Raw genomic sequence first — 16,446 nt, forward strand, 5'->3', positions numbered from 1 at the left:
GTGGGATGACAGCAAGTGTGAAAGAATGTATTGATGTGGGGGATGATTCTGGACTCTAAAAATTTATAAAGAATGGGATGGCTTTGATTGTCATCTCAATTCATTATAGATTTTTAACACTTTTTGATAATTTTTTCTTGCATCTGAGTTGGAAGTGATTCAAATTGAAAACTGAACATTAGGCTATGTTCTTGTCTTAGCTATAAATGAGTTTCACATTAAGACTCCTCCCCATCTTTGCCAAGCTTATTTGTGTTTTTGCAAGAGTGATGGCAAAAGCAACAACATACCTCAGGCTAAAGAGCCAGTGTGTCTGTCAATATTTGGGTGATGGGCCTATAAAAGGTTCATTAGAACAATCTGCCCTGAAGCAAAAGAAGGTACTGTTCATATCAGCCAATTTGGGACCTACTGTGCAACTCAAAGTACTGAGTAAATCCAGTGCTGGCATTCATACACAGCAGAGACTACAGCTAGTCAGATTATTTTCTGTAAAATACAAGTTTGTGAGAAAAAAAGTATTCCATACAGATAAACAGTTTTTCATAAAGATGTCCTGGAAAAGGTGTTGGGATACATGATTTGCTTAATGGCCATGAGAAAGACTAACAATCTCCCATTTAGTCTCCCTTTGTTCTACCCACTAAAACTTAGACACTTAAATTACAAAAACACTACAAGTTTTTATTTTTACTCCACAGGCAATGAAGATAGGAGATAAAACCTTAGCATGGTTAAAAGTTGTTTTCTAGATATCAGTCATGTATTATCCCTAAGTATGTGTAAGGATTTTAACACTCCTGTTTCAAAGCCTGTAAAAAAATGTGCCCATTCAAAGTATATCTACGTTGTCAGGCTACTGAAAGCTAGTGACTAGCATTAATAGTCTTCGGATCCAGGATTCACATCCTATTATTGCTGCTGTAAAAGTGGTAAGCCAGTTGGTTAGCACATATTAAAAAAAAAAAAAAAGGAATTTGTGACCAGTAAGATCAATTCTATGGCATGCCATTTCTTCACCCTCCCTACTGTACGGCCTCATGAAAAACACCATCCTAGAAAGCCAGCTAACTTAATCTATAAGATCTGTCTTTTTCTACCAAATAACACCCTTGCTTCTCCTTACTCACATAATAGAAACTACAGCGAAAAGCCCTCAGGGGATTACAGTTTCTTATAGCAAACTTGTCAGTTTTAATTCAGGTTAGGTACCCACATAATACAATCATGAAGAAACCAAATCAGTTCCTTTCAGATGATGATAATCCACTGGTAGGAATTTTCTTGGCCATACACACTTAACATTCATACAGATTAATTTTTGTCCAGTTTTTAGTGAGAAAGAGTTCATTTTCTTCCTAGTAGATGGTATAGTGCTGTGTTTTGGATTAAGTATAAGAATAATATTGATATCATACTGATGTTTTAGTTGATGTTAAGCAATGCTTACCCCAAGTTAATGATTTTTCTGTTTTCCAGGCTCTGCTGGCTAGCAGGTACACAAATAGCTGGAAGGGAGCACAGCCAGGACAGCTGATCCAAACTGGCCAAAGGGATATTCTGCACCACAGAGAATATTGCCCAGTATATAAATTCTGGGGAGTTGCCAGTCACTGCTCAGACACTGACTGGGCATTGGTCAGTGGATGGTGATCAACTGTATTGTGCATCACTTGTGTTTCTTGGATTTTATTCCTCATTTGCTTTTTGCTGTAGTCTTTTTCATTAAAATTACCAGTAATAGTAGCAGTAATAGTAGTAATATACTTTATTTCAATGATTAAACTGTATTATCTCAACCCATAAATTTTACCTTTCTTCCATTCTCTTCCTGACTCCACCAAGGCAGAGAGGGGAGTGAGTGAGTAGCTGTGAGGCACTTACTTGCCAGCTGTGTTTAAATCACAAAAATGCTACAGATACATAATAGATGTGATGAGATGGCCATCTGTAAATATACATACATATATATCTCCATATTTATATATATATGTATCACATTATATACATATTTTAATATATATTTTTTAAATCAGTACTGTAGACAGTTTTCAATAAATGGATTGATAAAATTCATGTCTGATGGAGAACTAGACTATTTCTGCCTGTGTGTCAGCACAATATATTTGCCTATACATACGTATTCACCCATGTACATCCACATACACTTAATGTACATATGCATTATATATGTGTAACAGAGCATACAAATCTACATATGGCATCTAAGTAATGATCTGACAAACATTAGACACATCACATTAAGTGGGAATAACCTTTAGTCAGGCCTCACAAATCTTTTTCTTTTCTGAGCTACATGCTTCATATCTGGACCATGTGGAAGCATCTTACCTTGCTTCCATTTTCTCTTGCCTCCCGTTCCATCTTGAGATCAGAAATTAGGAGAGTCTTGTATTTGTTCTTTCCATTACTGCTGTGATCATCTAGTCTGTATTCTGAAGTCAGCTGAGCAGAGAGGGGACTGTCACTCAGGTTCAGAGGCTGCTCATCCTGCTCCAGATTTGTTTTGCCATTACTGTTGGTTTCTGCCATCTCCCTGCAGTGTGTTCCCCCTGAAGCATTGGAACTGTGTCCCACGGTCTCATTGCCATTAAAACTCTCTGCAGCTGAATCATCTATTAAAAAAGATATATTTTCAGTCACACGCCACATAATCATCTCTGTCCAGTTTAAACATAATTTATGTATTCACAATGTTTTTTTCAAAACAGAATGAAAACTGTTTATATTACTAGCACCAGCACATTTCTGCAAAAAGCACAAACACACTCCTCCATGTTTTCTAGTAAAAGCTTTAAGTAAATCCATAAAATATTATTAAGTAAAGCAAAATTTTCTAGGTTGACACTATAGTACCACTGTGTACATAAATGATAATTACAAAAGATTTCTAGGGACAAAGTGGTAAAGTCTGCCTTGATCAATCAGTCTGTCCGTATGCCTGTGGATCTATTTAGATTCTTATACTGTGCTCATTAGTGCACTATTACATATTTCTGAAATCAACAGAGGTGCACGTAGTACTGAGAATCTGAATCTCACGTTTTAAGTGTGCAGAACAGCACATGTCATATCCATAAATATCCTCTTGCAGAGATACAGTGTAAATACATCTGATGTGTTCACTGCTGGCAGCAGAGATTACACTAGAAGAGCTGATTCCAGAAACAAAGATCCTGTCTTCATTTTGTTCAGGTGCCCATTCACTTCTTTCATTCAGAGTGTGTCGTAATATAGTTAAAAATACTGATAAATAGTGGACTAAACTCCATCCAAAAACTCTGGCTGTGTTACTGTTACCCTTAAGATTTCACAGCTGGATTGTATGATTAATATGTGTCTTCGCATACTTATGGATTTGTGTATCCTGTTCTTGTCAGTACCGGAATTTGCCACCTATGCTACCACTCAGCCCTTCTTTACTTCCAAACAACCTTTTGGCCATCAGGCTATCTAGCAGAACATGCTATTTTTCAAAGGATTAAATAGCAGCAGAATTTGGCACTCAATTTCCCTCTTCTTGTTCTCTAAAGCACCTCTTTTTTGGCAATTTACACTTTGCTAATGGTGCAAACACTTGCCCTGGGCTCTACAAGCATTCACTTATTGCAGACTATGAAGCTGGAAACAAAACTGGGGAGTCAGGAATGCACCCAGATTGAAAATGGAGATATGGAATGAGATAGATCTTAATATGTTAGCACCTTAATACACCAATTTTTTTGGGCCCTTCTAAACAACTTCCATGTTGCTTAGAAAAGAAGCAAACACATTTATACACATGAAGAATTTAAAAAAAACCATCAGGACATGTCCTTTAACAGATGTGCTCAGAAATACTCATGCTTTAACTACATGATTAATCGAATTGTTGACTCATCATCATTATTACAGTAAAAACAACTATTCACCACTCTCAGATGAGACTTTTAAAAGAGAAGAAAATAGTGGATAAATGGGTAGTGAGCTAATTCAATTAAACACTTAGAAAGCCAGAGACAAGCTATCATACATTGTTCTTTTACTGCACTCAAAAGACATTTTTATGACATAAATATATACAGGACTGGGCATGCAATAGGAACATATTTTTAAATATTTCTTTGTTTTGCAAACCTGTAAAAAATCTAATTTCATAACAATATAGATTAAGAGGAATTATTTAAATACAGTAATTTCACGAATACAAGCCGCACCAATTTGACCAAAATTTTGGTGGAAACCCGGAAGTGCGGCTAATATTCCGGGGCGGCTAATCTATTAACAAAATTCTAAAAGCTGCCAACACGGAAGTGAGAGCCCGCGGCAGCCCCAAGCCAAGCTGGAGCCCGGCCGGCCCCGGCAGAGGTGGGAAAGCCTGGCAGAGGCGGGGCCAGCAGTGTCGGGGGCGGGCGGCAGAGCCTGAGCCAGCAGGGCGGGGGAGCCCGGGAGAACTGGGGCTAGCAGCGCAGGGGAGCATGGCAGAAGCAGGAAGGCCGGCGGGTGGGGCTGCCTGGCAGCGGGGGAAGCCCAGCAAAATGGGGGCCAGCAGCGTGGGGGAGCCCGGCGGTGCGGGGGCCTGCAGTGCCGGCCAGGGCGAGGAAACGCGGCGGCGGTGCAGACGGGAGGGGGCAGCCGGCGAGCCTGGTGGCGGCGGCGGCAGCCCTGCCGGCGGGGCGAGCGAACGCGGCGCTCGTGAAAGCGCCGCCGCGAGCCGCGAACCGCGAGCCGCGAAAGCGCCGCCGCGAGCCGCGAACCGCGAGCCGCGAACGCGCCGCCGCGAGCCGCGAACCGCGAGCCGCGAGCCGCGAGCCGCGAACCGCGAGCCGCGAACCGCGAGCCGCGAGCCGCGAGCCGCGAGCCGCGAGCCGCGAAAGCGCCGCCGCGAGCCGCGAGCCGCGAGCCGCGAGCCGCGAGCCGCGAAAGCGCCGCCGCGAACCGCGAGCCGCGAACCGCGAGCCGCGAACCGCGAGCCGCGAACCGCGAGCCGCGAAAGCGCCGCCGCGAACCGCGAGCCGCGAGCCGCGAGCCGCGAACCGCGAGCCGCGAACCGCGAGCCGCGAAAGCGCCGCGGGGCGGGCGCGGCGCGGGGCGGGCGCGGCGCTCGCGAGGCGCGGCGCGGGGCGAGCGAAAGCGGCAGCGGGGCGGACGGCGAGCCCGGCGGCGGCAGCCCTGCCAGCCGGGCGAGCGAACGCGGCAGCGGGGCGGTGCTGACGGGAGAGGGGGGCCAGCGAGCCCGGCGGCGGCGGCAGCACCACCCGGCCAGCCCCGCCGAGCCGTGGCGCTGAGCTGGGCCACCCGGCCCCGTCGGCAACCATGAGCGGGCCGAGCCTGCCTGGCCCCGCCCCGAGCCAGTAAAGCCCGCTATGCCGCGATCCTCTTACTAATTGGCCAATTTGTGAAAGCTGCGCACGGATTCTCGCGACGAACGAAAGTGCGGCTAATATTCGGGGTGCGGCTTATCTATTGACAAAGACAGCAACATTGTCGAGGCACCGGGGGTGTGGCTTATAATCCGTGCGGCTTGTATTCGTGAAACTACTGTAATTTTACTTAAGGAACATTTTTTGTTGTTCTAAAACAGCTGTATAACTAATGGCTACAATTAAAAAAAACAAACTATGCTTTGGTATGCATCACTTTTACATCACTTTTTAGGAATACCAATGTATATACAACAAAAGACATAACATTCATAGAATAAGATTTTTAAATGTGTACACCAAACAAACTTGTAACAGAGTAATGCTGCTTGAGGATTTCAGCTATGTAAGTGAATAAAAAGAGCAGGATTTGTCCTGAATAAACTTTCTATCATGCCCTGAAACTTAAGGCCAGAAAACATAAAAAAGGTTAAAATTCTAAACATATTTTCAGAAATAAATAAGCAGTTTTACTATTCCAAAATAGGAAATTGAATTCCAAGACTTTTTTTAAAAAGAAAATAGACATATTACCAATATATTTTAAAAGCTCTGAGATAACAGAAAGAAATCCAGATTTTATTTTTTTTTTAACAGAGAAATACTTTGATTACTATTGTATTTAGGACTGTAAATAGATAATTGGCTTCTTGATTAAGAGTTTAACAAGTGACAGTTAGTTTCAAATTAATTAAATCAGTTACTGAATGGGGCACTGAGTGAGGGATGTTCTTCCCTTTGAAGGGGTCAGAAAATTCCCTGCTGTTGGCAGCAAAAGACAGAAACAACTGAGTAACCAGAAGATACAAAGAAATACCTAAAAGGTGGGGACACTTCCCTACAGCACACAAGTCTGATCTCTCGGGAACTTCTGTGTGCTGGCACTCAAGTGTCCCAGCTCATGCAGGGCAGAGCAGCCACTACCAGCACACAGAAAGCTGAATGGGAATGATGAGAACTGTGCTAGGAGTTAGATCCAGCAACAGCCAATTCTCAAGCACAGCTGTTAGTTTTGCCTAGCAATAATGCTTTAATTTCTTTTTTTGTTGCCCTGTATGACATATGGTTGACAACTAAATCTTACAAATGTGTGAGAATGTTACAACACAGAAGAAAAAATAATCTTATGTTTGTTCAAAAACATGACCACTCAAAAGAATTCCTGTTGACTAAATGTGATCAAGCGTTATAGTACTCTGAAAATTTTTTATAAGATTTTTGCTTTTCTTAGCAAAAGCTTAGTTACTTGACAACAAATCTCATTTTTTCCACTATAAAGTCTTTTTTTTCTTTTTTACAGTCATTTAACCTTGCTTGTTAGAGATGGGAACTTGTTTGTCAAGGTAATGGTCAGGAGAATGGCTACAATGGGTATGGTATAGATCACACTTTTGTCAAGTAAACAGAAATATGTATTTCCATAAAAGAAATGAAGAAAAAGAGATGAATAAAAACCAGAAAGTGCTTCAGCAGTAGTTCCTTACAGATGTTACCAAGGTAACCAGATTACAAGGTTAGTACATTCGTCCTCCCGGGGCAGCTGTCTATTTTTGCCAAGGATAAGGCTACTTTAAAACAAGAGTTTCTCAGAAGGTATCATAAACACAGAACACATCAGGAATGACTTGGTTTGGGGAAAAAGGCAAGAGGCTCTCACCCAGGAGAGGAAAAGTGAAGTTCATCCTTGGATACAGGCAACCACAGCCCAAGCACCTCCTGACCACTCCTGGGCCTGCAGGCACTGCAAGCACTCACGGGCATCACATGGATGCCAAGGGGCAAGAATAGATCCTTGGAGCCCACATTCCCCAGTGGTGAGTGCCTCTGCCAGGGGCAGGAGGTGAGACCTCCTCTCCGCTCTGTGGCGGGTGCAGCTGGTGAGTGGGGCTGCACCTAAAGCAGAGACAGCCTCAGGACCAGCAGTTTGCTCACAGTTTTCTCACCTTCACGTACCACAGCACCTCAGCAACAATGAACTGTTAATGGAAAAAGCCTCTTCTCTTACCAAGTGTTTTTTCACCTCCATCCAGCAGAGGCAGAGACACGGTGGCTTGGGGAGAGCTTAGGGAAGAAGGCGCTTGGTCCAGCTATGGCCACTGGCCCCTGCCTGTTGGGAGCTCCATAGAGATGAGGAGCCCAGAGGCAAGGTGCACCCCAGCCTGGCACGTGGGCAGCAGCCATGAACCCAGTGCAGAGCTGCACTCCCACAGCAGGCTCAGCAAACCACAGCATTAGTCTCTGGGTTCACTTTGGCCCTACTGCTGGTCAGAGGGCACTCCAGCTTCCCTTCCCACAGCTGGCTGATGAGTGCAGTATGAAACTCAACTCAGGCAAGGGCAGCACATTTTCACATCCTGTTTCTTGTCTGAACCACCACTGCAGGGTGAATTTTATGGAAAGACCTCCAGAGAAGGCTGCCACAGGCACTGGAATGGAGAAAGAGGGGAGCAAAGGAGCCCCACGCCCTACACTGGGTATTGGGGCAGTCATGAAAGAGGCTGTGGGATAAACTTACATCTTCATCACCGCCCAAGACTGCTTTTATCCACAACTATCAGCAATGACAGAAAATCAACCATCAAATGCTGCTTGCTCAGAGCAGGACATGTCTTTGAGAACTGTGCAGCTGTCAAACCCTTATCCCAGAATGCTGGAAGACTGGAAGTAAATCTACAACTGGTTTTGTTACTTAAGCCTGAAAAGGGAGAGTCTGTCTGCAAAATGCTTAGTCACTTCTAAAAACAGTGAACTGGGGCCTTCTTCACCTATGCAGAGATCCTCTTCCAGGGATTAAAGAGCATCACCCCTCAGCAAAACTAAGAGGGGATGGAAGGTATCTTTGGGTCAGGCAGCAACCACCTTCTTGCAGAAGCATAGGGCACTCTCTAGGCTTAGGCACATACTCCTCACTCATGGACCAATATTTCTTAAACGTCTTGGTGCCAACACCTCCTTCTTCCACCTTGCACACTGCTCCACACTGATCCTGTGCTCTGATCTCAACACCCTTTGGACACCTTCAGTCCAACTATTCTCCATGTCAGAGTAATCGATAAAACAAGGGGTAACGGCTTAAAACTGAAGTAGAGTAGGTATAAATTAGATACTAGAAAAAAGCTTTACTGAGGTACTGGAAAAAGTTGCCACAAGAAGTTGTAGGTGCCCCATCTCTGGGAGTGATTAAGGACACACTGGATGGTGCCTTGGGTAACCTGGTTTAGAGGAATCCTGGTCTACAGTTCTATGATTCTAATTCTCAAAACAAGATCTACAGTAATTTTTTTACTTCAAGTTAATGTCTTACCACATTGCATTACAGCTTCCAGTTCCTCCTTCCAGATCCCACTGAGACCAGCAAGATACAAAGTGACACCAGCTTTATTTTTGAACACATGAGAATTCCAGATTCCTGCTGTGAACTTTCCAAGCTCATTTCAGTCATCACTGTGTTAGCTTTTCTCCCTGCTTTTGAAGGAAATTTGGAAATGGAGGAAGAAAAGACAATGCCAAAGAAAGCCCAAGAAAACAGATGCCTTGAGTATGAGTTTTGATGGTTTCAACTATTGCCTCTTTCACTTAATTATCTACCACAGACAATCACATTTATCATAGCCTAAATCTCTGCCCAAACCAAATTTCCTTGTACCCCCTGGATTCTGCAAGGTGGTATCAGTGGCAGCTGGTGGTATTTTAAGGACATTCTGATTCAGAGCAGGAAACTAGGTCTTAATGTATAGGAATGTTCTCCTACCAAGCAATGTATAGATTTATGAGTGGGCAAACAACATATATAGCTAGAATAAGAGATTCTTTTGTTACAAGTTAACATACAGTTGTTCTACCCAGAAAGAGATGTCTCCAGACCAAATATGTCAAATGCTCAACACTGTTTTCAATAAGGAAAGCAAGATGAAGTGTGCACCAAATCTTTCTGGAATAACAAGTTCATCAAACACTTGTCTTCTGAGAGCAGAAATGTAAGATCTGAACTCTGATATGAGTGTTGTTGAAGTACTGTGAATTTCTAACCAAGGTACAAATATATACTCTCATTTATCTCCTTGAGAAAAAAACCTCCAGATGTTCTAAAGGATCTCTTAGCTATCAATTTCACACTCTAAATCACCCAGAATTTTCATATTCCTTGCAGGTAAGTCAGGAATGAGTTAGCAAGCCATTCTACATGAAGACAAATCTCTGAATCTATCCTGACCCTCTCTCCAATTACCTCTCAGGTGAGAATGCAATTAAGATTTAGAACATGCTTCAACAGTTTATACAGCTGAGATTTCAGCTACCTGAAACATATTTTACTAGTCAGTAATGCACAGCTTTGGGCTTTAGTGCTAACAGTAGTAGTGTAGCAGAGTCCTGCAATCATACAGCCACAAAGAATTTCAGCTCCACTCAAAGGGCAGATATCCTACTTAGGAACCAGCCAAAAACAAGGGAAAGGCAATTAACCTTGCAACACCTCTGGCTATTTTGAGACAGTCTGAGTGCATAAGGTGACCCTACAAACCAAAACCACTCCTGGTAACAATGAGTCCAATTAATCACATCAAAAGAACAAGGCACTTGTTGGGGCCACTTTGTTCTGCTCTGAAGAACAGAGATGGGAGAGGGCCCACATGCAGACAGACACTGATGCCTGCAAACTCCAAGGTAACAGGCACTCAGGTTAAATGAACATTTGGAGTGGGCTGCCTGTCGACAGAGCATCTCTGAGAGCAGCAAGATGGGTAACTGTTCCTTCTAAAAGGAGGAGATTGGAAGTGAATGAGCTGAGTGGGATGAGTGAGACTGAAACTTCTTGCTGTGCAAATGCAGGCTGTCATAACACCCACGCTTAGAGATTGTCTACCAAAATCCTGGATGATGAAGGTTGCTTTAATCTTGTTGGGCTGGATACCATCATCCCAGATCTTGAAAGCACCACCCTTAGCAATCCAATCCATTTGAACATGGTCAATTGCAAGAGGCAGTACTGTAGACCAACGAGTGGCAGAGTCAAGACCAATTTTGAGTTACTATGCTGGTCTCCTTAACCTTTGGCTTCAACAGTGCATGTGCTTTATTTTCCTGTGTTAAAATACAACATTAATGAAAATAATATGCTGCATAAGCAAACATTATAAACTAAGTTAGTTACATTCCTTCCACAATTCCACAACACCAAGGCAACCTTCCTAGTGGGGACTAACGAGAAAAACGTGCTATTGGTGACAACAGACAGCAGGCAGTTTTGGGAGAGGAGCACCATGAATCAGACAAAAGGTGGTGTACAATGCTGACTCACAGAAACTTCTGTAGTGTAAAATATTGTAGGGACTTTTCTAAATGAACTGATAAAAAGGCAAGGACACATTTCACTCCCACCACTTTTCACAAGGACTGTTTAATACTAATTTGTCACAGTTATGTATTTGGTTATGCTTCATTTACAACACAAGTCATGTTTGAAGTGTAAGTTCAATACATAACGTAAAAGCCAGACCAAATCAACTCTATCTATTCATCATCTCCATTCCCTTTCACATTGTTATATCGAACAAGGGTTGAATTAATGGAGGTACAAAGGTGATCTCAGACCTTCCCATTTCATAAAGTGTAAGAATGGTCATAGTTGGTCAGAAAAAAAATCCATTTAATCCAGTAACCTATCTTCTAATCAGTGGTTATTAGGAGATGTTTAGAGAAGAGAATAAAGCAAGCATGTACAATTCTTCCTCCTGTGGATTGCTGAGCCCTTAATAATTTTAAATGCAATTTTCCTGGGCAGGATGTGGCTTCTAGTTACATGCTAATGCTCAACATTTCCTTCCAAGTAGCCAGTCTTTCTTTGAACCTCAAAGTATAAATATCAAGCACTCTTCCCTCTCTGCTCCTCAAAAAATTGCTGTCACTATTTCTGTTTCCGTTGTCTTGTATCAAGGAAACAAAGAACAGGAATTAAGAGATGGGCAAGAGCCTTTCCAGAGGACAGAGCAGGGTGGTGTGCATAGAGCTCAGTCTCTTTATTCCCAGTCAGACTGCATTTGGTCCGCTACAAGAATATGTTTTAATTGCTCTCTTCAGTTAACCTTAATAACAATAATAATTATTTTTCTCCTTTTGACATATATGCTTTTCCGATGGTGTTGCCTTCTGTGAATTCAGCTATGGAACTCACTGCACTGAATTTAAATCTGAAATGTCCATCCATTTCAGTGATGCTTATCAACAAATTCCTTACTGCTATTTTCAGTGGTGGAGGAATAGGACAGGAGCTACTTTATACGACCACTGACTACATGAGTTTAAGAAAAAAAAAAGGAACAGAGCAAACTGATCCTTAGCCTTGTCAACAAGAACACAGTAAATCTGATACACATGCACATACATAGTGGAATCAGCATTAGCCAGGCTGTAAATCTTGTTTCAGTATTAAACAAACATTTCAGTAATTCACAATTTTCCATGGGTAAACATCTCTTCTTGTTGGAGGCATAAAACAGGAAGCTATTTTATTCAATTATAATGTTAAATAAAAGAGCAGTGAACAACTGCCACTCCATGACATCAACAACTATCAGAGAAATAATACTGCCCTGTCAGTCACAGCATTATAGAAGGGCTCATTTATAAAGCTTCATGAGTGACTTGCATGCTTACTTTTTTTTTGCCTGCAGAGCTACTGTCCCTGCATATGCACAGCAAGGAGATGAAGGAGCATGTCTATTAGGAGGGTACTGCACACATAAACAACCAAATTGAAAGCTCACTGGCTGCACAGTGGCCTTATTACTACTGTGTATCTAGCTTGTCCTTGTTCTTTGGCATTTACACTTCAGAACACAGAGCCCTTACTGCCTCTGGGGACAAAAATCCCTAGTTTTCCCCTTACTCTGGAGAAACCTCCAGGGTGCTTTTTATGGCAAAGACTCTATCCAGCAGTTCTCTATGCAGAAAAACTTCAATTCTTCTAAAAGCTTTTATTACTCATAGAAGATGATATTTGACAGGCAAGATGTCATCTGGCACCAAGAGTGTGGCTTAGAGCTCCATCTCTGAGCAAGCACTGCAGGAACAAGTTCTCAGCCCAACAGCACATGGGTGGTGCCAGAGGTATTGTCTCATGCTCATCCCAAAGAGAACTCCAGACTGCTGAGCAGTTTATTGATAAGAAGGTAGGAACTGAGGAAGGCTGGGAGACAGGCAGGCAAATAGGGATCAGGGAGGCAAATAGGACTCTTATGTTTGAAGGTCACTAAAATTCCAACCCTGCACAGAACACATCGGCAACAAAGATGTTTGAGATGTCCGCAACGTATTGTGAAAGGGAGAAATGTGAAGCCTTTTCTTTAAAAAAGAGGTAACCTAAGAGATTTTGCACTCTCCTCTTCCTTGTCCAGCAGGAAGAGGCTTATGCTTTAGCATAAGCAGCAGCTGCTACTGTTCCTGGCAGCATGCAGAACTTGGTGCCGTGCCAGTAACAGACAAAGAGTAATATGTAGGTGCATGTTTGGTGCCAAAACTGCAACTGAAATGGGGCTGAAAGGAATTACATTAAACTTATCTGCCATTTGAATCTAGTGTGGGTGTGCAGTGTTGAATTTTACTCCATCAGGATCTGCCAGAAGACAAAAGCAAAGAGGAGAGATCGAGTTGAGTCAGTGGAAGAAGTTCTATGCAGACTGGATGCCCCCAAATCTGGAATTTTTAATAAAACCCTTTAAAATATACCCCACCAGTTTTAGTGTGTTGAGTGGGTTCAGTGATGTCAGCCTGTGTTTCTTTCAGGAAGGGTGAAGCCCTGAGCACAAGCAAAATAAGTAATTGCTTGACAGCTCTGCATCTCCTCAGCAAATTGCTGCCTAGTCTTCCACAAGGGCAGAGGCTATGGAAAGGCTCATTATACCCCCTTCATCAGTAAAACTGGGAGAGAAATGAGGGAGAAACCATAAGAATAAACAGAAATTGCTGCTTTGAGCTTCATATGCCCTTAACAACATTTAACCCCCATTCTGAGTTGGGCCCCCAAACTTTACAGTAAAAATTGCTGGATTTGCCTGTTTGCTATATTCCAAACAGAGAGCTTAGCAGAAGTCTCCTCTTGAAATACGAGAAATCACATATCTTTTAATATTGTGCTTGTCGCTAGATGACCACAACAGAGTAGAAATAAGGAAGAATCTTACCTAACCAACCAGAAAAAAACCAAGAGGGAATTGGGAAAATATACGAATACATTCTTAGATGTACAAAAAGCAAGAGCTGTGCTGAATTTCAACAGATGCTATTATTGTATTTCAAGTTTTATTTTAGAACTATTTTGAAGAAGACTTGCAAGCATGCTTTGTTTTATATTTGTAATTTATACACATTGTCAGTAGTTGCCAATTGCTATTTTAGGCACACAAAACAAAGAGAAATGGAGATAAAAGTGCCCTGTCAGTCCAATATTTTGAGTACCTCTATAATAACAAAAATAGTTCAATTGAGTTGACAGCATAACTCTCAGCAACAATATTTCTACAAATAGTTCAGACTCATTAGACTCTTCATGATCATCTTTGTCACTCTGCAGTTCAGGATTTCAAAATTACAATCTAATTTTATTGTTTGTTTGTTTTTCCCACAGAAAAGTATAGTCTAAAGATTTGTATTACTTAAATGAAAGCAATTTTATTGTTACTTACAAGTGCATACTAAAAGCTAGGACATGAAAACTCCACAAAATTAGAAGTGAAAACATTTCCTATGATTTTCTTTTCTTTTTTTCCTAGTTTTCATTTTATAATGTTGGTAAAATGAAGCAGTTTTTTGCAAAACATTTGTTTTTCCCTCTGGAACAATTCTGTCAGATCCTTTCCACTCAGTTGTCTCAAGTCACATTAACAGAGAGGCTTTCAGGAAAATTTCCTACCTCAGCAGAAAATAAAACAAGTGCCTCTGATATTCACATACAGAAACTCAGTTTAAAAATAGGTTATAAACATACAGTTGGGAAGAAGTAGAAGAAAAGTATGTGGGGTAGGAAGTAGGAACCTACAGCCTTTGTTCTTCTATGCAGTCCTAGTGTTATCAACAGTGAATTAAAACTTCCCCGATATATTAGGAAAGTGGATGTTTAGCTAATCTGAGAAGTCAGAACTGTAAATATACAAGTGTAGAACTCCATAAGGGTTGCTCTTTCCTTATTTAGTGGCTCTGGTATAATTAATGTTTTTGCTGAGACAGAGTCTCTGTGAGTCAAATATACAACTCTATTACAGATAAACCGTAAATTTAGAAATTCAATGAACTCCAGAGCTTGGAAAGCTGCTATTACAAATGTCAGCAAATAAGCATGTCTGAGGGATATAAATTACATGTCCTGTTTCAATTCTGTTTGCTTTTGATTCTGCCACTTTAAAATGCTTATAAATGTCCATGGTAGAATGTACATCACTGTTTCCTGCTTTGAGTGTGCCATGGGTAACAACAATAAGTGGTCTCCTCACTGCTTAAATAAAAACACTATTTTGGTCACACAGGACAACACTTGATAATAAACTTGGCCTTTCTTCATCTAGCTAACCATTTTTGAATGATTATACCCATTACACCTTTCCTACTGTATTTTTTTCTGTATCAAGTGTAAGTCAAAACCAATTTAGCATCTCCCATGCTTAAGTGCCAGCCCAAACACCACCAAAAGAATGCAAAAGGTGCTGAGAGTCAGCAGTGCTAAAAAAGTCAGCAATGCTACCTGAACACAAAAATAATGCCACTGAAGTAATGGACATAAGCCTATTTGGAGCCTCTCTAGCATGCTGACTACAATTAAAAGACAGAAAAATAAGCAGTGCTGATGATTCTTTGATCTAAAAATCTGTCTTAAGTAGAGAATACCAAAACTGCCAAGTGAGATGTAAAGGCATTATCATACTCAAGATTTTAGAATCTGTTTAGAAGTGTACAACAGCTGATGTTCCTTCCTACTAAAGAACTGTATGGCCCAAGTCAGAAGACTCTTGAAATATGTAATATAACTTGGGTTAAAAAAGGGCAGATTTGCAAACTCTATCCACAAATGTCCACAACGTGAGGAATTTGACACCAGTTGGATGGTATTGCACAGAAGATGACAGAGTTCCCATGAGATATTGACACTACAGGAAGGTCTCTTCTGCCCTCCTTAGAGTCACCACTTTTAAATTCCAATTTGCCTCATAATCCTATAGATGCTGATTTCCAATCTGACTGACAAAAGTAAAACATGCCTTTTCATTTGCACAAACTATTTTCAGAGGGAAAAAAAAAGAATCAACCATGGTTTTTCCATCAGTCAGTAGTTTTTTTTCACGGTTCCCAAAATATAGGTGAGAATTTGGTTACACATTGGTTAAAAAGGGACTAGAATATGAGGTATCTGAATACAAAAGAGGAATGATTTTGCTAGGTGGTCAGTTGTCACAATATTCCTGGCAGGCGAAGTAACTATGATTCAGAGCTCAGAAGCTTCATAAATCCCAAAGGATCTGACAGATAGTTCTGGCATATCTACTGCTAATCCTCACCATAGCTGTGGATTTGAAATTTTCACTGTCAAACCACCTGACTAAGCAATGCATCTCTTGTTTCAAACTTTCCCTCCCAGTGCTATCCAGTGGACTCTGCTTGGGTGGGGAACAGAGCAAGTATGAGATCGTGTAATGAACAGCACTGGAAATGAAAGATTAAAAAATGAAACCTTCTTGCACTTGAAAACTTCTGCATGAAGATCATCATTTCACTCTTCCTTTCTGGGAAGCTAACGCCAACAGAAACATACAGGTTCTTGAACGTAATACTATTTTGTAACTTGTTGCATGTGTTTTTTTCCTGTGCTTTACGCTACTGATAAGGCACCATTGCCAGTGACATTTAAGGATGTTTTAATCGCAGCAAATTAGTCCTAGTCTTACTAAAATTTCAACTATTTCTGTACAAATTGTTGTTAAAGGTAAGAGCACTAAAAAGGGAAAAAATAAAACCTCACTAAAGAGTCTAATGCCTA

The 16,446-nt window shown here is 41.5% G+C and overlaps 1 protein-coding gene across 4 annotated transcripts in view; it reads right to left on the minus strand.

Annotated features, from left to right (window-relative positions):
- The window catches only part of NOL4 (nucleolar protein 4), a 192,437-nt gene that overhangs the window by 78,039 nt on the left and 97,952 nt on the right, over nucleotides 1-16,446 (minus strand). For all 4 annotated transcript variants that reach the window (XM_033080852.1, XM_033080777.1, XM_033080933.2 and 1 more), the window contains one exon: nucleotides 2,353-2,636. In XM_033080852.1, the coding sequence (XP_032936743.1) occupies nucleotides 2,353-2,636 (284 nt within the window). The remainder of the gene's footprint in view (nucleotides 1-2,352; nucleotides 2,637-16,446) is intronic.

This window comes from Catharus ustulatus, chromosome 1 (genome assembly GCF_009819885.2).
Source record: "Catharus ustulatus isolate bCatUst1 chromosome 1, bCatUst1.pri.v2, whole genome shotgun sequence".
In the NCBI taxonomy this organism is placed as follows: Eukaryota; Metazoa; Chordata; class Aves; order Passeriformes; family Turdidae; genus Catharus; species Catharus ustulatus.